Source organism: Musca vetustissima, unplaced genomic scaffold (genome assembly GCF_032173495.1).
Source record: "Musca vetustissima isolate MV318-11 ecotype Yass unplaced genomic scaffold, APGP_CSIRO_Mvet_v1 utg3273, whole genome shotgun sequence".
NCBI lineage: Eukaryota > Metazoa > Arthropoda > Insecta > Diptera > Muscidae > Musca > Musca vetustissima.
Genome location: NW_026887631.1, coordinates 669902 through 690445, shown reverse-complemented (window position 1 = coordinate 690445; position 20544 = coordinate 669902). Strand labels below are relative to the sequence as shown.

At 36.7% G+C, this 20544-nt stretch overlaps 2 protein-coding genes across 2 annotated transcripts in view; both read left to right on the top strand.

Annotated features, from left to right (window-relative positions):
- The window catches only part of LOC133335288 (unconventional myosin-XVIIIa), a 53637-nt gene extending 33925 nt beyond the window's left edge, over positions 1–19712 (top strand). The window contains exons 11-20 of the mRNA XM_061543576.1: positions 7681–7815; positions 7948–8175; positions 13255–13626; positions 13691–13873; positions 13940–14035; positions 17595–17910; positions 17970–18612; positions 18675–19055; positions 19116–19271; positions 19580–19712. Coding sequence (XP_061399560.1) covers positions 7681–7815; positions 7948–8175; positions 13255–13626; positions 13691–13873; positions 13940–14035; positions 17595–17910; positions 17970–18612; positions 18675–19055; positions 19116–19271; positions 19580–19712 — 2643 coding nt within the window. The remainder of the gene's footprint in view (positions 1–7680; positions 7816–7947; positions 8176–13254; positions 13627–13690; positions 13874–13939; positions 14036–17594; positions 17911–17969; positions 18613–18674; positions 19056–19115; positions 19272–19579) is intronic.
- On the top strand, positions 1114–3219 carry LOC133335266 (uncharacterized). Its single transcript, XM_061543556.1, has one exon. The coding sequence runs from the start codon at positions 1114–1116 to the stop codon at positions 3217–3219; it is 2106 nt and encodes a 701-aa protein (XP_061399540.1).
- Positions 19713–20544: the final 832 nt, after the last annotated feature.

Genomic DNA, 20544 nt, shown 5'->3' with positions numbered 1-20544 from the left:
CGCATATTAAAACAAAATGGAACATTTAGAGGATCAGGCTATGACTATGGTGCCGAATGTGTCTCATCAAATGCCGAAGCTACGCCGGGAAGGGGCACATTCGGCGAATTTGATTTTTTTTACAAAACTGTAAAAAATTTTAACTTATACTAATTTATTATATGTTGGTTTGGTACTATTTTTTATAATTAAGAATCAGAGGACAATAAACAGCCATAAGTACTGAGATGTAGAGTTCTAAAAAAGTGCCGAATGGTCCACAGTCTCCCCTACTATTCTGTCGAGCATTCACCTAAAATCAGTTCCAAAAGAATATACAATTCGATTATATAGTACATTTGATATTCCCCAGTTATTTAGTTTGATGCGTTATTTTGATGCGTTCTAAGGTTGGTGGTTATATACAACATGTGTATAGTTTGTATATAGGTTCCCTAGATAGAACCAACTTATATTGTGTTTTTCAAAAATTGTCAACCGAATAAACTACTTCTGACTGTGCGTACCATATTTTAACACATGTGGTGGTTTCATATATGTTTTGTTGTTACCGAGGCTTTGGCGCTTTGAACCCGCGCACTTGTAGCATAAATGGCAATAAGTCGCATAACAATCGCCACCATCAGGTAACTAGTTGCCTTAGCTACGCATTTATATGCAACATGTATTGTGTATGTGTTCACAGCAAGCGACAGTGGCGGTTGCTAAACTTTCGCTGAAATCACAGCCAGTGTTGTCTGGTGGCTAGCAAGCGAACATGTTTGATGACAGCGAAATCAATTGTTTTGCTCGTCATGCCAATGGTTTGAACCGCCACTATGTAACATTTCGAATACAATCAGCAACAAGTATGCGCATGCGCACTGCAATCAGTCGGACTAAAGACGCGATAACTGACTGAACATTGATTGGAACAGTTTACGCGAGTTTAACAAACGTAAAACAAAGAGGGAGTTGTTACTTGAAATGGAAAGTGTTGGCCTGAGCGTGCTACAATAAAACAGTTTATATTAAAGCGAGGAAACCGACAAGTGATTTCAAGCGAAACATTATCTACTGGGCCGAACTTTAAAATAATGCACCTTTGATTTTGTGAATTGCCAGTCTAAAAGAATGGATAAATTTTATGTAAAACCGAAAAAAGGCCTTAAGGCCGTTCAAAGCACCAGTGCAACTGTCTCGACAACTTCACGAAAATCCCCCAATATAATACCCGCTACAACACATAACAGGGCCTATGGCGTTGGCAAATTTTATTCCAAAATAAGACACACAATCGAAGATAACATAACGCCAAAGATAAGTGGAAAACTGTACAAGGCTGGAAAGCATTCCAAGTCGATGACCGCATTGAGTTCTTTGGACTCATCAATCGGGAAATACACATTAACCAACAAGAATTCCCAGCCATTACAAAACAAAACCGACCGTGTCAAAGTCATTAAAACGGAATCATTGTCTTCCTCAACAGCCACCCAAAATGCGCCCAGCATATCCAGTTATTTCGCCCAACGACCCTCATCGTATGTAGATAGTGATGAAGATGAAACTCAATTGAGCTTGAGTTTGGCCAAGACCTCACTGGAGGATGAAATATTTGAGGAGTTGGAAAAAGTGGCTCACGATGAGAGCAAGTTAAATGCAGTGTTAAAGACCTTTGATAAAATCGTGTTTGACTACCACGAGCCCCCTCAGCAGTTCAGCGACAGCGCCCAAGATGAAAAGAATCCGGCTGAAGAAATATCGTCAAATATTAGTTTAACAGCTGTGAACGCTCCTAAACAAAGCTCAAATAATCCCGCTGTTGACCGAGTCTGCGATAAAAAATTTATAAACGGAGAATTGTCAGAATCAACAGATCAACAGCAACAGAACCTCTCTCCGGCGCTGACAGATTGTCACCATGAGACCAGCATCAAGAAACTGCACAAATCAGCATCGTGTCTGTCACTTACACGTCGCAAATGCTATCAATCTCCGGATTCGCCTTGCCTACGACAAATGAGGCACATCTTTATCCAGCAACAGAAACAAAAATCGAAATCGGTCTGGGAGTTATCTAACTCAACAAAGATTCCAATACTCAAAAGAATACCGTTGCAAAAAAGGAGCAAGAGTTTTTGCTATTTGAATACGAAATTGCCTCAAGAGTCTGAAAAAAAAGCAGAGTGTGAAAGCGTCGTTGTCGCAAACTCCTGCAAGACAGTGGGCAAGATTGTAACTGACAAAAAGACAACTGCAGTCAAGCGTATGAACAGAGCTAACCAATATGTAAATGTTAGACCAACAATTAAAAGTACCGACTGCTCCAACGGGCCTTCTAAACCCAAAATTATGGACACGAAAATAAGCAGTCGAACCCGCGAACAAAATCCTGCAGGTCCTAGAAGAACGAATTCAAATTCAAGCTTGTCCAAGAAAAGGCACGTTTCCACCACATTAGCACCGCACACTCCACCCAGACGCAGTAGAACCAGCGATGAACTTCTAGATAAGTGTTTGGAGAAGGGTCAACAGATCTTGCGTAAAGTAGAATCACTTAACACCAAACAGCATTCCAGTATCTCGGCTATTGCCAGCAATAACAAATCGGTGGTGCGCATTAAATCGTCCAGTGGTGATAGTGGTTCGAGTAAAAATTCCACACTGAAACGCAAAAAACCCCAGCCGAAACTTAACTACGCCAATGAGGATAAAATCTTACCGCCATCGTTGGAATCCTGTAAGATCATACCGCCGGACTTTGCGGAACACTCGAACAAGCATTCCGAACTCCTAGTAAATGTAGTCCAAGTCAACAACGCCACACGTTCGCTTCCACAACGCCAGGTCTCGACGGATAGTGGTATTGCCACCGTGAGCAACATGCACTCTTTGGATTTGGTTTCGTCGACAGTGTTACTAAAGACCACGGAGCATGAATCCTCCTTTTCCGATTCTGATGATTCTGGCCATATTTCGAACGAGAATATGGAAATTACCAACAATCATCAGCCATCGAACTCTTCCTCCATTACAAGCTTAAATGATGACCCCATTGCAGGAGTCAACCCAGTCCGGGAAGGAGGAGACTCAAAACGGGAATTGCTTATTACTACAGCCAATCGACGTGTATGTACCACTTGTCGCATTGCCCAAGTCGAATCGGTTAAAGTTATCCGGACTCATGTTGAAATATTTCCTAACTTTACCAAAGAGGTAACTATCCGGCTGCAATAGTTAATTGTTGGAATGGAGTGGTACTTTTTATTATTGAAATATGTATTTCTATTATTTGGACATGCAATGTATTGTTTTAGTTGTAGTTGTTCTTTTATTTTTCATTTCTGTTAATATAATTAGTTATTGTTGTTGTTTACAATTGAACATGCTATAGTACATATATTACACACACAATTACATATATGCACCCATATAACTATGTATGAATTTAGATAATTTATTTCGTTCAGTATTTCGATAAACATATCTAGACATTTTATTTGTATATTTTATTTTCGTATACTGCAATAAATAATGTATATTTGTTATGTAAACATTACATTTTTTTTTTTGTTATTTTGGTTTGTGGTTCCGTTGGTTTCAGTTTCAGCTTGTTCGCATACCCCCGATGTCTTGCTTTTCGCCCACCCATCCTCAACGTAAGCCAGCGTTTCTTGTTTTATATACAGCCTGTAAATTTGTTGATTTCCTTAGTTTTATTTTGGTTTTGGTTTTCTCATTCCCTCAGATGTTCAATTCTTCAATAAGTATGTTAATTTGTTTACAATAGCATCAATACTACACATAATAAGCATATACTACTTTAAACCCCGAGTAACAATAGAGAATATTATTTTTGACAGCATGCTAAATTACAAATTTGCTAAGAAAAAATGAGCATTAAAAGCTTTAGACAATTCTATTAATGCAGAGTCTAGAACATTTAATTATGTACCTCATTCAATGTTCGTTCGTTCTAATTAAAGCATAACAAGAGACAAATATGGGACAGATCAATATTAAGAAACAAAAATATGGAAAAAAAAAACTCTAAAGGCATTAGTTTGAATGAACGACTTAATTTTGCTCAAATAACCCTCAGAACATGTCAATTTCAATCTTTTGTCCTTATTTGGGAAGAAAAGTGAAAAAGTATCGTTCGATGTGTCTGAAGAATAATTGACTTCAATACAAATAATTAACATCCTCTAACACCAGATTTACAGATTTTTTCGCAACTTTCTGTGCTGGGAATGAATGTGTTCCCTTTTTTTTTTGCATTTGTATTGGGTTAAATTGGCTCGTTTCGGTAAATCTATTGTAATAAGAAAGGGATTAAAGAGCGGAACAGGCTGAAAAAGGGGTATTATAGATCCAATGTCAAGCTCATATTTTTATCCGCTATATTTTGAAGCTGCTGATTGAATATGGTATGTGTTTTGTTTCATCCGATTTGATAAACATGCATATGTAGTTGAAATAAGAAATGTGAAAAACTACACTGAAAAGAAGAAAAAAATTATTGTAATTGATAATGTTAAAAGTTAATTGGAAATTGTCATTGAGACGAAGGGGGAATTACATACTACGTCTTGGCGAAAATTGCTATCCATAATGGTGCAAATGGGAATGGATTTCAACACAAATCACGCACTCTAATTTCACAAATACAACAGCACACCTGCCAGCCGCTCGCGCACCGGCAATGCGTCGCTCTACTCATTCCGCAAATGGTGATTGACAGTACCTATCTGCTGGTATTGCAGCATTATGCGGTCGTTGTGTACGTGATGACCCCACGAGTGGATGGGATCCACTTCGTGTGTTGTGCCATCTTTCTAGGTGTGGTGCCATGGACTTATGCCAATTCAACAAAATCCGATTGACCGAACACCACACTCCGCCATTCGACGTTTGATTTTACGACAGGCATTGGTCGACAGTGCCTGGGATATGCTCACTAAAATACGGGCCAATAATTATGCGTCTCACGTTTTCATAAACGTATGGAAAGTATTTGTTTGTTGTCAACAAATCTGAAATAAACGAAAGTAAAACGAAAATGTAAAACAACACAGTGCAAACTTTGGTATCCACCACCAAATATGTTTGGCTTTGACTTTCAGGTTACAATTTGGCAACCGAAATTTCGTAACTCATGCCCCCTATAGTGTATGAAATTTAAATTTCACTTTTATTACATTCATATTCGATTTTCGATTATAAACATGCAACAAAAATTATGACCGCTCCCTACAAATGTGTGGTGTAAATAATAGCATTTTAAAAGTTAAATTAATTTTAAACATTATATAAAAACACATAAGTTAATAGCACTACACAGTAGCATAATATAGATATGCACAAAATATTGCCTATATTCGAATTTCGAATAAAGATGCAAATGCAGCATTAAATTCACACTTAATAATTGTTTCTAATATTTTTTAGAGTACTCTCAATGGTAAAAATTGCGAATCTCAGGATTTTATATTTCTAGATAAAAACCACAAAAAATACTGGGCTTTGGCCTGTCCTATTTTTGAGTGGATTGTTTGGGATCAAATGTCACATGCTACAATGCTTTGTACTTTTTGTCGTAATTTCACTTTGGCTGACATTTTCCCGGAAATACCCATATGCAGATTAGACACAAAATTCCAACCTCATGATTATAAGTTGTCTGATTTAGGAGATAATATATTGGCCAACCGATTTAATTTTCTACGTGGGATTCAATACTAAACATATTGAAATTAAGTAAAGTTACTAAGTTTTATTGAAATGCCAAATTCAATATACTAGAGCGTTCAGGGACAATGTTTTGTATTCGCGGAAAGATGTTATCGTACAGTTTAGCCCATATAACATGTTTTTAATTTATTGCCTACATTTTACACAAATCCACAAGGAGTATTTTATTAACCAAATTTGATCAATGTTGAAGTACTGTGCTACACCACAGCCGACAGCAAACGCGTAGAAAAAATAAATCGATGTAAATAAGTATTTTTACAGGGCCTTGCCAAAAATACGCAAAATTTGTATCTTGATGAAATGGATAGATGAGAAATGTTAAAATTGAAGCTATAATATAGACAGAATTATTTACCGATCACCATTAAAACATTTGTTTCAATCAAAGTCTATTAATTTGCATTCGATACAAAAAACACTATCGTGTACCGAAACCCCCACAAAATGCCTATAATGAAAGGATCAAAGTGGGAATTGGGTGACTATATAACACAATAAAGCACATTGGTTGTATTCAAATACAGTATTTAACGCTTATATGCATATCGGAATTTGCACTATTATTAGGGTTTGTAAACGATGAATATATAAAGTTTGTTGTCAAGTTTAAAAGTAAATTTTTTAAATGTTGAGAGCATATAAGCTTAACAAACAACGTGCATTAAAGCGTTAAATACTGTTGGTTGTCCTTTAAATTTGGAGGTGGGGCTACATTTTACCCCTTCGTTCATATATATATATATATATATATATATAACTTTATTCCACAAAATCCGAATTGTTTATATAAATGAAGTATGTATGTGTATAGATTTGAGTTTATTTTATTATTTGCTGACGTATTAACAAACAAACAACGCAAAGTATTATAGAAAAAAAGAATTCTATAAAAAAAATTTTCAGAAAATGTAAAAGGGTAAAATGTAAGGTAAAAATGAAGTGCTAACAAAACCATTTACCGATGAAAAATGTATCTGAATTCGGAAAGCCACCCTTAATGTAGAAAATAAAGTTCCGAATGTACCAGAAATTGCTACATATCAATAAATAATTATTAAAACAAGTGAATATTTAACAGCCTTACCTAAAATTCAACTAGCTCGTTCGACGTTTTTCACCACAAAAGTAGAACACATGTATTTATATGAATGTTACCGAAATACGTCGAGCGTACAAAATTTCAAGTTGAAAATTTTCAACTTTGACAGAATGTATTTTTTGTATTTTTCTTTTGGTGAAAATAAAAACAAAACAATCAGAAAATAGGAAATTTCGAATGTGAACATAAAATATTTGGATTAATTTAAAAAATTTTCAACTTTGTTTTGCGGTTTGTATTACTCGCTTGAAGATATGGATTCGACGTATTTGGGTAATACGGCCGTACACAACATTTTACAAAAGTGGGGAAGTTGAATTTTTCTGTATGCCCCGTCGAATTATAGGTAACGTTGTAAAATAACTCGAAAGGTGAAAATTTCGATTCGATTTCGAAAGGTTTTATTTACGAACCCTACCGGATACATGTGTATCATTTTTTAATGCTGTAAAATTTTCAATAATGAAGATATTTGGATCAAATTATGAGGAATCGTTCTTGATGTATTTTCACCAATAAATGATGAAAAATTATAAATATTTTACACCTATATATTTAAAGTTATTACCTACGTAGGTCATTAACCGTGGTACATGTGTACCCATTCATTCAAAAATTGGACTATCGAGCGGTTTTTTTAATTAGTCTTTACGGATCTGATCTAGATGTGGGAACTCATAATTATATATCGTCATCATAAATGCAAACGTACGTAACTACAGAAAAATCGAAATTGACTTTTTGTTTGATTATTGTTCGTCTAATCAAACTACATGTTCATACAAAAGTTTAGTCATAGTTTACATTTAAAATCCAATGCGCATGTGTTCTGATCATTACAGATTCTATTCCGCTCTGGTGTTCTGAGTGAACTGGAAGCAAAACGAGACGAATTACTATCGGATCGCATAATACAGTTACAGGCCTATTGTCGGGGCTATATTGCACGCCGGGCAATGGCCCAAAGAAGAGTTCAGGTAAGTGTTTGTACATACAAACATTTGTGTTTGCTGGTCGAATCCGATTAACACATACATCGGCTTCAACTTACGAGGCTGTATTTGATCGATTAAAAATCATTAACTTATTTTGTCATTTTATTTGTGCAGGAGTTGGCGGTCCGTTGTATACAGCGAAATGTAAAAGCTTTCTTAGCTGTTCGAGATTGGCCATGGTGGCGACTGTTGGTGCGTGTCACTCCCTTATTGAATGTCCATCGTACCGAAGAACAATTAAAGTCAGCCAACGAGGAGCTAGTTGCTTTGAGAGCCAAGCTGGAAAGAATTGAGAGTGATCGACACGAATTGAAGACTGAGAATCAAAAGCTTGAAGCTAAGGTCAGTAAAGAAATGAATATTTAGCAAAAATATGTATTACAATGATATACACTAAAATATATAGGAACATTGCATCAATATAATTTTATGATTGAAGGGTAATCAGTCGCACTAAAGAAAATATCAAATATGCTCATTTATATGATTTTTGTACTCGAGAATCTGAGTAATGTAATCTAATATATTTTGTGTGTGTCATATGCTAAGCTAATTTCTAAAAAAAACCTATTTTCCGGGAAAATGTTTATATGTGTCAGTCGAATGATCTGGATACCTGCGATCAGTAATATTATTTAAATTCCGTCTAAAGTAAGATCACTTTGATGAGAATTCATCTGTTAGAACTGCATGTACAAACACGAAATTTGACAAAAAAATGTCTATGATGATATCCGTGTTTTAATTGCGTTTTCTGTGGATCATTTGATCTTCCATAAAGAGCATGATCTTTTGTGAAAACAGTACTTTAACCCGAGCTGTGCTAGCGTGACCATATGGACACACTCATAATACGATCAATAAATCATCTAAAAAACCTGTACCCGAGCAGTGCTAGTGTGAACATACGGCCACAGCCCAAAAATTGATCCTGTCGAGTATCCTGATAAGAAAAAAGGATACAAATCAAATTTTTGAATTCAGTGGCCCACAATCTAGAGACGCTGAAAGTTTCGTCCCACAATTCGAAAAATATAATTACAGCACTATTCGGGTTAAAAACTGCAGTCAAAAGAGAGCTGAACTAGATTTATCCCAAAAATATTGTGACATTGAAATGGGTATAGATCGATGTATTTTTAGGGTGTACGCCAAAATCGGATGCGCGTTAAAGGCGTATAGACTCTCTGGAAATTATTCACGTTTTTCAAACTGTATATAGATGTCAGATTTAAAAAAAAAAAATCCCATATATTCCTTATGGAATATCCACGTAATGTATATGTATGTATATTAATGCGAAATTTAATTATTGTATTTATTTTCTTGAAGCGTTTGACTTACATGGAAATATCTGCCTTCACAGTATTGTAATGTTATGATACGTATGATGCTCTGAAATATTTTAATACATACTTAATTATATATTAGAAGGTGCTGGAGGAATGGTTTTGTATTTTAACACAAAAATCCAGTAAATTCTATAAAATTTCAAATTATATCAATTTAGTGTATTGGTTATGGAGCCAGAGATGTAATAGGAACATTTTTTTATTTACTACTACTTTCTTGTTATTCAATTAAAAAAGTAGTTCTCTTTTTCGGTGGCATCCTAATATATATATATATATATATATATACCATGCGTACTAAAATGTTGCCAGAAATGTCTTCATGATCTCTAGGATCGCCATACTCAGATGAACATATTGCAAAGTCAAAAGCAAATATACATTTATATTAAATTCTTTGCAATAAAAAATAAATAGATAAATTGTCGCGATCGTTGGCTATTGTTGGCACGCTTATTATATTACAAAATTATATTTTTACGGGTCAAGGATAAGATCGTGTCGCGAGGTATGATTGAAATATAAACTGAAAATTAAAATATTAACAACAACTGGTAGACTGGTAGTTTATAAACTTATTAATTTATATTAGCATCTACATATATTATGATTATATTTGTCTAATGTCTATTTTCCCAATCTGGGGATGATATTGACAATGAAAGACATATTTTCTCATTCCATCAACCCTTTTGATTGGTTTTTAAGCTAATATTTATTTGGATGGAACTTATTTTGATAATCTGTGTCCGTCCCTGTATCTGCTGCGTGTGTACTTGTCTATATTTTACTATGTCAATATATGCTCCAATGATTATTGTAGCCAAGCAAACAAACAAAACAAAAAGTGAATATTTAACGCAAAATTAATATATTCTGTACTTGGATAAAAATAGAAACATTATGTCTCTTGCATGTTTGTGGCAGTGCTAAGTACACACACATGCAAACTACCACCATCTGTTGTATTAATCGTGGAACTTTACAAGTGCTAAATCATTCTGCAAGTTGTTATCAGGCAGCGTATTTTGTTTCTTCATCCAGCAATGGGCACCGTCCCAATGCAGAAAATATATCAAATAATCGAACAGAAACATCAACATATGTGCATCTGAACAAATTTACGGATACAAGTCGGACAGATCATCCATGTTCATAATTTTCGGAATAGGGAATTCTGATGTGAACTCAAATTCAATGAACAACTAAGCGAAGCGTTTATATGGGTAACTATGCTGAAGCCAAATAAAAAATCACCTCCGCCATCTCAATAAGAAAAGTCATTCGTTTCCATTCTATGGAAATTTACTTGTGGGTGGTTACACTTCATCAGCAATATGCCAAATGTCACTCACCTACGCGTAACTCTTCTCTTGTTCGCGTACGTAATGTTAAACTCAATCATCGGCGAGAACGTCCTCTCTAACATCAGTATCTGCCGTAAACTATTACAAGAAGAATACGCACATAGTTTGCTGCTGCCACACATATTCTCTCTTCAACGTCCGCCGTATTCGAACCACTGACATGAATTTTCTTAGCAAAATGAAAATCGCAACGATCAGTCATTGTCGAGCAGTAGAGGAAGAAAAACCTCTAAGTGTCGTCGTGAGTGCAAATTTGTTTACCAAATTCCGTCGAACAAAAAGTGTTGAAACAAGAGAGTCTGCGGGGCGACCGCGGTAGAAGTGAGAAAACTTAGCAAAGAAATAACTTTCGCACAGCAAAATCAATTCACATCATTAGAATGCGTTACGTGTAGAATATACGAAGGAACGAGCAAAAAAACGAGTAAAAATACTTAAAAATATGTCGAGCAATTTAAAAAAGAAAACGATTTCATTTTAGCACAGAAAAATTTGATGAAGCCATTTCCAAAATTATTTAATCGGCACTATCGGCACAACGAAATTACGAAATTCAAAATTACACGAAATATAAAACGAACAACTGAAACTAGTTAAAAAAAATTTTTTTGGTCATAATTTTGGTATTGATTGGTTTACGTACATATATATATATATATATAGGTGATAGAACTCGTAAAGAAATCCCTATGTCACCACTACACAATGAAGTGGTGGTGCCAGGGGAATCTAATGGCTCGGACAACATGAAAATGTCGCCAGCAACATTTCAAGACACTTCCACAACATATACACACTCCCACCACACTCGTGTTTCCGAAACTATAGATTGTGCAGTTGCACCGACCAATCAACAATACACTGCCACTAGTAACGCTATACTGAACAATGCACCACCCCTGTCCCCACAACCGCAACCACCAGAACAACACCAAACAGAAAATTCCAAATTTTTAGAAAGGGTATATCTAGCCTTGCGCAGCGGTTCAAGATCTCGGCAAACGACACCGGTGTCAGTCGAAAAGGGCACGACCCTTGAAGCGGAGTCCACACCTAAACATATACCTCACATGGGAAATCCAAGGGATCAACTGGGCTCTCAAAGTGCAACATCTGCTCCTTTGTGTCAAAATGGCAGCAATTCCTCCTTGTCCTCTGTTAATACCAATGCCTCCTCTTGTGTTATGTCTCCACCACCATCACCCCATCCGCGTCCTCCCAAACCACCACAGGATCCTAATCGCATGCGAAAGCAAATCAGACTGCTGCCAAAACAGCGCGAAAAAAGTCCGGCCCTGAAATTAACAAACGGAGCGGATGGACCCACATCGTATTTACGTTCTGCCAACTATGATTCGGATGATGGGCTGAGGAGCGCTACAAAATCATGTATGGAGATAAGTGACAATGATGCACAGCCTGTTGATGGTATCGCCAATGGTGACACCACAACGGACAATGCTCAACCCTTGGAAGTGAAACTAACGGTCCCTCTTCCCAAATTAGATCCAACGCAACGCAATGGAAGTTCGATCAATGGTGCGAGCAACACTAGGATGTCGACGGAACGTCTGAGATTAGTGACGCGCTCCCCGAGTCCCTCGTTGTCAATTCGTAGTTCTTCGTCGAGAGCGTCTTCAGTTTGTTCAAGTGTTGCTTCGCGCAGCTCAATGTCACGTCTCCAAACTCCGCCACGCCGTATTTTTCCACAAACCTACGTCGGTGGAGACCCGCTGGACGCCTACGAAATGAGGCACTTGGAACAATCCCCAGTTGTATTCGATGGCAATTTATCGTTTGTGCTCGGTTGCAGTAAACAGCCGATTCGCCAGTCACTACGACCATCACCCTCATTTGAGGAGCCGCGTACAGCCTCTGCTGTTCTAAGTGAAAAAATACAAAACTTCCTCAAGCGGACCGACCATGTCCAAGAAGAATGGGTTGCCCATGGAAGACGAAGTCGTGCCACCAGCACCAGTAGCCGCGATACACCAACATATTCCCACTACGACGACACATACGAAACCATTAATCTAATTGAGAGACAGAGAGAACGCAACAGCATGGAACGGTGTCCGTCAGTGGGTCGTTCAAAGTCGTCACAAAATATCCTGACGAAGGCTTTCCAGCTGACGAAAGCAATGCCCCGGATATCAAATTCCCGATCCAATTCGATCGCGAGAGAGTTGCCCGAGAACAATGACGATGATGACGATGACAATCGCACCATTAAGGAGGAAAGTGATAACGAAATGGACAAGGTATGGTTACTACTGCAAAATACGTGTTGCTTTGTTTCGGCTCCTTAAAGGTGTCCCCTTTGTTGTCACCAGAATGAATTTGTTATGCTTGCTTCTGTGTATGTATGTACATCTGTTCACGCACGCACACGCTCGCGAATGCTTTGCCGTTATGCCTGGCTGTGTTCAGAATGTGTTTTTGACATTGAATATTTGTTGTAGCTATAAATTCTTCATGGAATATTTATTTATAGTGTCATCCAAACGTCGACAAAATAAGGCCAAACACTAAGATTTTTCGTAATGAATCATCCGAGATGTCTAAAAGGGCGGGGGTTGATAAGTTTCCTTTGTTATTGTTGTTATTCGTGGAATGAACACAACATTCCACCTGTGCTAACTGATTGTTGTTGATCTTATTAAATTATATAAACAATTCATAATTTCGTTGTTCTATTACAGTTATCTGAAATGGCTGTGGATTTGGCTGAGGAGCGATCAGCGGCCAATATGGCAACTGAGCGGCTGGAAGGCGAGACCGCTGAACGCCTGCGCCTGGAAAAGGAGCTATCCGAAAAGGAAAACAAGGTCAAGAAATTGCAGGAGACTACAGAGAAGTTAGAAATGGAGTTAATCTGTGCAAAATCCGACCTAAATGGCATATCGGAAGAGGAGGATATCGATAACGAAGAAAACGGTTCTGCAGGCGGTGTCTACAAGCTGAAATATGAACGAGTAGCAAAGGAATTGGAATTCACCAAGCGTCGTCTCCAAACACAGCACGAGCATGACCTGGAACAGTTGATAGGTTTGAAGAAACAATTGGAAAAGAAGGTGAAAACGCTTAATGTTGCAATATTGGATAAAACATGTTCTGAGCAATATTTATACTTTACAGCTCAACGATGCCTACGAGGAGGTAGAAGAACAGCGTCAAGTGGTGGGCCAATGGAAACGTAAAGCCCAGAAAATGACAAACGAAATGAATGATTTGCGCATGTTGTTGGATGAGCAGAATGCCCGAAATAACCTATTGGAGAAAAAGCAACGGAAATTCGATTCCGAATGTCAAGCATTGCAGGTATGGCTTTAGCAGGTTGTTCTGCGTTGATGTAAATATTTAAAATTGTTTTGGTTTTTACAACAGGACACTGCCCGGCAAGAACGTCAAGCCAAAGACCGTTTATCAAGAGAAAAGGATATACTAATTGCAGAGAAATTTACTCTGGAACAATCATTGGCAGTAAGTACAGTAGAATTTATCTATGTACGATTGTCTCAAATATATCGTACCTAACAACTATGAGTGAGACAATTTTCTTATAATACCAACTCTAGTTTTAAAAGGGATTTACCGATCAACACATACATTTTTTTCGTGGGGCTTATCAATTTTCAAAGTTGAAAAAATTCAACTATTACAGAACGTAGTTTTGTTGTTTTCTTTTGTTGAAAATAGAAACAAAACATAAAGAAATATACTTTATTTCAATAAGAATATGAAATATTTGAACACATTTTATAATATCTTAATTTTGTTTAGTTCGCTATAAGAAATGGATTGAACGTATTTGGGTAGTACGGCCGTACAAAACATTTTGCCATAGTGGGGAAGTTTAATTTTTTTTGTACGCTTCGTAAGAATTTAGTTAAGGTTATGATCTCATTTTGGAAAGGTTGATAATGTCACACTTTAAAATTTGTAGGCCATCTATCAATTCCAAATAATATGACTAAATAACTTCTTATAGCATAATTATACAAGGTAGTCTCATGCAGACACAGGTTCCATTTTTTTCATAACATTACTTTTGACAACTTTCGGTTTCCAAAAATAACAGCATTACCTAAAATTCAACTAGCTCGTTCGACGTTTTTCACCACAAAAGTAGAACACATGTATTTATGTGAATTATGAATTACAAACTAAAAGCGTCGCCAATATCACATTTTCAAATGAGACTACCTTCCATAATTATGCCATGATAACTTCCATAAAATTCTATACATGTCGATTGGCATAATTTTTAACAAAATATTATGGACATATTCTATTTATAATTGCATATAAATATAAATATACATATATGCTATCCACAATCATGTTTATTTTTTAATCAGGACTTGTGGGCATTACAATTCAATAAACAAAAAGGAAACAAAGGTGGGATAACCAAAAAATAATAATCATGTTTTTTTGATATCTGACATGTTGAAATTAATTGACACAATTTTGTACATGTTTTTTTTTTTTTTTTGTAATTAAAGAAAAGTATTTATTGTCAACGGGGACATGATTTCCTATCCCTGGAACATCAGAATTCCAATGACATTATATGTATGCCTATGGTATGAACTAGGATTTTTAATTTTCACAAAAATTAACAAAATGGCGGTCCTATGAAAAAAATAATCCCCTATTTTCGACCACAAATCAAGTTAGAAAAGAAGGAAGATCTTCACCGATTACATTTATTCCAGTTCATATGACAAAATTTAGAACGGATTGGATTATGTATTAGTTTTTGAGTTATGCTTCTCACCATTCGTAGACTTATTGAGATGTTCACTGTAAATTTTAAACTTACTTCTTGAATTAGTGAAGTTCGACTTCAATAAAAACTAAAAATTTCATTTTTTGAAACCGAGATGGGTTTCCCCATAAGACAATAGATGATGTACTCGATTAAGTACAAAAGGTTGTAAAAAAGTAAGTGTTGACATTAATTAAGAATTGTGTTGCATGCACGGGTTAATTCATGTACGTAATTTTGAGAGCGAACAACGTTTTTTTTTTTAAATTCCAGTCAGAACATTGCATTATTTTAAATATCCAAAATGTAAGGTTATTCAGAATAAGAATATGTCATTCGTAAAACTAAATGACAATTTGTCTAATTTATATGCCTTTAGAATGTGGGTTTTCTTTGGTACAATTTCCAAATAAAAATGATTTGCAGAGGCAGTCGAAATTTTTGAATGGGATAACACGTAGGCAGAAACTATTTTCAAATGTTTAAAAAATGCAGGTTTTATTCATATTTTCAAATGTTCCAAAAAACTGGATTTACTCCTGGTGTCTAAATGAAACATATACCAATTATTTGAACTTCGCATTATTGAAAAAATTCACTTCATCATTTAAGCGGATTTGATTGTAATTATATCGCTTATATTTCCTCCAATTGAGCCATTGACACTTGTATGTGTCACACATATGCAAATGCTGGAAATCGGGAATTATTCTATTTGCTTCAAACTTTCCCAGCAATTAGTTCGAGTAAATTTGATACGGAGGAACATTTATTAAAGAATAATTTCCATTTTTTCTGTTGGGTCATTTCTAAGAACACACTCTCTCGTATCTAAATTGACACGAGCATTACGTTGGAATCAAATCAGCTGGGTTTTGCAGTTACCTTGTATAATTGTACACCATGAGTTTTTCATAAGCATGAGTTTTTCATAAGGAGATTGTCAACTCATTTATTTTTAAGAACTCTCGCAAAATAAATTACATACTGAGTAGTTAGTGCTGGAAAAGTACCCGGACAAACTCCCGATACCCGATTCTTTCAAACGCATATAGGACAGGGAGACAACAAACCATTTGTCCGCACATCATGCAACTAGCGAGCAACAAACAATGTATGTTTGTTGTTTATTCCTCACGTCCTCCTTTCTCCACGTACTACACACAAGAACAAGCTTCAAACGCAGAAGTTGCGGTATATGTACATATATACGTTGTGGTGAACATTGTGTAAACAAACGCAAGTATGTATGTGTATATGCGGCATGTTCGATGTTCTTACAAATCTTGATGTTAGTTCTGAGCACAGCTCAGACAACTTGCTCTCATTGGTATCAGAGCATTCTTTCAGTTTTATTATTTCAAAGCCTGAGCTAGGTTGTGCTACAAACACTAGGCGGAAGACGATTTTCCACAAACGCTCGGGAACAAGCCGATCAGCCAGCTAGCCTGTGAATACCACATTTCGATTCTTAAGTGAAAAGTTAATTTGTGCTGATCTAATCAAAATCGGACATCTTGCTTTGGATTTGTTTGTGAAAAAATGTAATTTGGAAAAAAAAGTAAATGTTGGGTGCCTAAAGCGAATTACCATTTTGTCCAAGGATTGTCGAGTGCAGCAAAGACAATGAGTCTCCGTTATACTACGTGTGCCGCACTGCTGCAAGTATGATTTTTTGTGTCTATACGACAGATTCTTTGGTATCTACATTTATATGCGCTTGCTTGACCCACCTCTCTCAGTCGTCGTCGTCGTTAGGCTTCAACTCGAATTGATCGCCATCAATGCTAGTTGGATGTGTGCGTGCGTGTGTGTCTATTTGTATGTATGTTTGTATATTCCGTATATACAGGTATACATACATATATACAAATTACGTACAAACATTAGTTCATACATACATATGTACAAATTCTTGTTTAATAGTTTCGTAAACTAGTAAAAACATGACATTTTTAATTAGTTTCGCTCCGCAGCTGTTAGTTGATGTGAAGGGGAAGGACAAGGGTAGACAAATAAACGGCACAAAATATAGTCCATAGAACCATTACACAATGTCTCGAATATGATCTTGTTTATTACCATCCCATTTTCACGAATAAGCGAATTAAAGAATATTAAAAATGTTTAGTTGTACTCGAGAAACAGTTGTTTGAATGAGTGTAGCCAGAATTGATGGATGTTTTCTTGGAAGAAAAAACGATTGCGTTGAAACATATCGGTAGTCATTTGACATATTTTCGCACTGCTTCATTTTTGCTTTTATAGGACACTCGTCTTGAGCTCGATCTCAAGGAGGAGAAGTTGGCTTCACTGCAGCGAGAATTGGAAGAAATGACTTTTGGCGGTGGCACTGAGGAGGAGATAGCCCAACTGAGGCGCTCCAAAAATGAATTGGATCGCAGAGTGAAGGAACAGGAGGAAGAGTTGGATGAAATGGCGGGTCAAGTGCAGTTACTGGAACAAGCAAAACTTCGCTTGGAAATGACATTGGAAACGATGCGGAAGGAGGCACGCCGAGAGGCTCAACAGAGGGATGAAGAGCTTGAGGAGGCTCGCGGCTGTGCCTACAAGAAAATTAAAGGTACGACGGCGATCCTAGAGAGTCAATTCTTTATTTACTAACGAACTATTTTCTTGCAGCTTTGGAATGTCAATTAGAAACGGAGCACGAAGAAAGAACACTGCTGTTGAGGGAAAAACACGAACTCGAAAGACGTTTAGCTTCGATGGAAGATCAGGATCGTGTTGATCGCCAAGCCGAAGAGGCGGCAAATCAAAAACTACGCCGCGACTTGCGCAAATACAAGGCACTGCTAAAAGACGCCCATGCTCAATTGGAAAGATTGAAGGCCGATACTCCGGGAAAAACGTTGATTAGACAGCTGCGTAACCAACTGGAAGATGCTGAGTCTGCCCGGACACTGGCCATGAAAGCACGTCAGACCGCTGAAGCGGAATTGGCCGAAATGCAGGCAATGTACGAGGAATCCAACAGGGCGCGCAATGAGGCCGAAGATCGCGCAACTGCGGCCCAACGGGAGCGAGGCGAACTCCAGACTCAAATAGAGGAGAATGAAGAAGAATTGGCCGAACTTATGAAAAAGTACAGTGCCACAGTTAAGCAGCTTAACACAGAACAGATTGCAGCATCTGAATATGAATTTAAGCTGTCTGAATTGGAGGCGGAACGCAATAGTCTTAAAGAGCAAGTAAGCGAGCTACAGCATAGATTGGAAAATATTGAAAATCTGGCCGATCCCTCAGCGGCAATGAATTCCAAACGGTAACTATTCTAGGTTCTGTTTTGAAATCGAATATTCTTATATTTTTGGGATTGGTTTCTAGGTTGGAACTACGTTCGAAGGAGTTAGAGTCACGATTAGATTTGGAACAGGCCACAAGGTCGCGGCTCGAAGTCCAAGTAAATCGTCACAAAGAAGCAATAGAAAGACTACAAAATGAATTATCACAATCAAAGGTCAGAGAACTACAGGCGCAAGATGCACTCAAGAAATCGCAAAAAAGTTTACGGGAATTGCGTGAAGAGTTCCATGCTGTTTCTGGTAGAGAGCAGGAGTCGATAGCAAAACGCAAAGATTTAGAAAAGAAAGTCGAACAAGTGGAAGCAGAGGCTTCTGCTTTAAGAAATGACTTACGACTTGCTCTGCAGCGTATAGCCGACCTGCAACAGGCTATGGAAGAAGGCGACGAAGATTTGTCGGATAGGTATATATAACACACATACATCAATGAATCGCACGCTTATGAAATGTTTTATTTTTATAGTGAGGATTCTCGCAGCTCGGATGGATCCATTAGTGATTTGGAGGAACGCCTTAAGCCCATTCAAACGCGAAGGCAATCATTACAGAAACACAATGGTGGCCCCACTGTCAGCACCACAACAACATTGGTGCGTGAGAAATCAGAGAATAGTCCAAGGTAGGTGTTGGGCAACTTCATATGGAACTTTATCAAGGCTGCTAGTTGCCAACACTTAGATGTCATAGATTAACCATGCGCTTAACATTTAAGCAAAAACTGCAGTGCAGCCGCCTAAGCTCATCAACTAATAACACCAACTACAACACATTGACGGGACATTAAACCAAACGAATTTGACAAATTTTTGTAGACAAGTGCTACAAAAGACGGTATTTAGCTTAGCTCAGCTTTCTGTTGTTGAACCGCTTTTGAGATGTATCACAATCACATGTACCAACGAAAGAGTTGTATTTTATCTGTTGTAGAATCACACTGACCTCACCTTCCTCGCCCCACATACACAAGCAGGCTCTTTTGGCCTCAAGGTCATCCGATGATCATCCCATACAGTCTTTGCTAATCAAAGACAAGCATCTTTTAAAAGTGTCATCAAGTTAAGGTACAAATTGGTACCCCCATAATATATGTAGATACAAAAGGACCAATTGGTTGTAGAAAATCTTGCGAAAGAAGATCATCACACTCGTAGCAAATTACTAAGGATATATATATATATATATATATAGGAAGAGAGAGATTAACATAGGACACAGGCTAGCTGCTGCTAAGACGCCCAATCATTCGATAACTCCACAACCACCACTTACGAACATTTGTTCCGGAAAAATCTCCATATAAAATACACAAATGAATAACTAATAAATACATTAGTAATAAATAAAAATCAATATTTTTACCGTAAATAAATTTGAAATTTCAGCCGTCGATATTGAAGCACGGACAGATGTATGGATCAACAGCCACCACCCAATTTTATATACACAAAAGTCGAATAAGGTTTATAAATGCTTTAATTTCGTATATGTTTATACTTAAGCCAAGGTTGCATTGTGTTTTGTTTTATATTTTACCTGTTTATATACTTTTTCTTTTTGTTTTTTTTTTTCGCTTTAGATTGATAATTTTCATTTTCAATACCATTTGCTTTCGTTTTCCCTGTATTTATGTATGTATTTGATTATTTTTTAAATATTTATTTATAGAGTTTTTGAAATTATTAATTATTATTATATAAACATATTTATTATAGATAAAAATAACATGAATTCTAAACGGGAATATAACAGTAAACGCAATTTAAGGAATAAATAATTGTTTGATTTAATTATTAGTATTTTTGTTTGTTATTATTACAATTGGAGAGTGTGTGTGTGCGTATGTTCCGCAATGGGAACCAGCCGCATGCAAATAGTTATTAAATTATTATGCT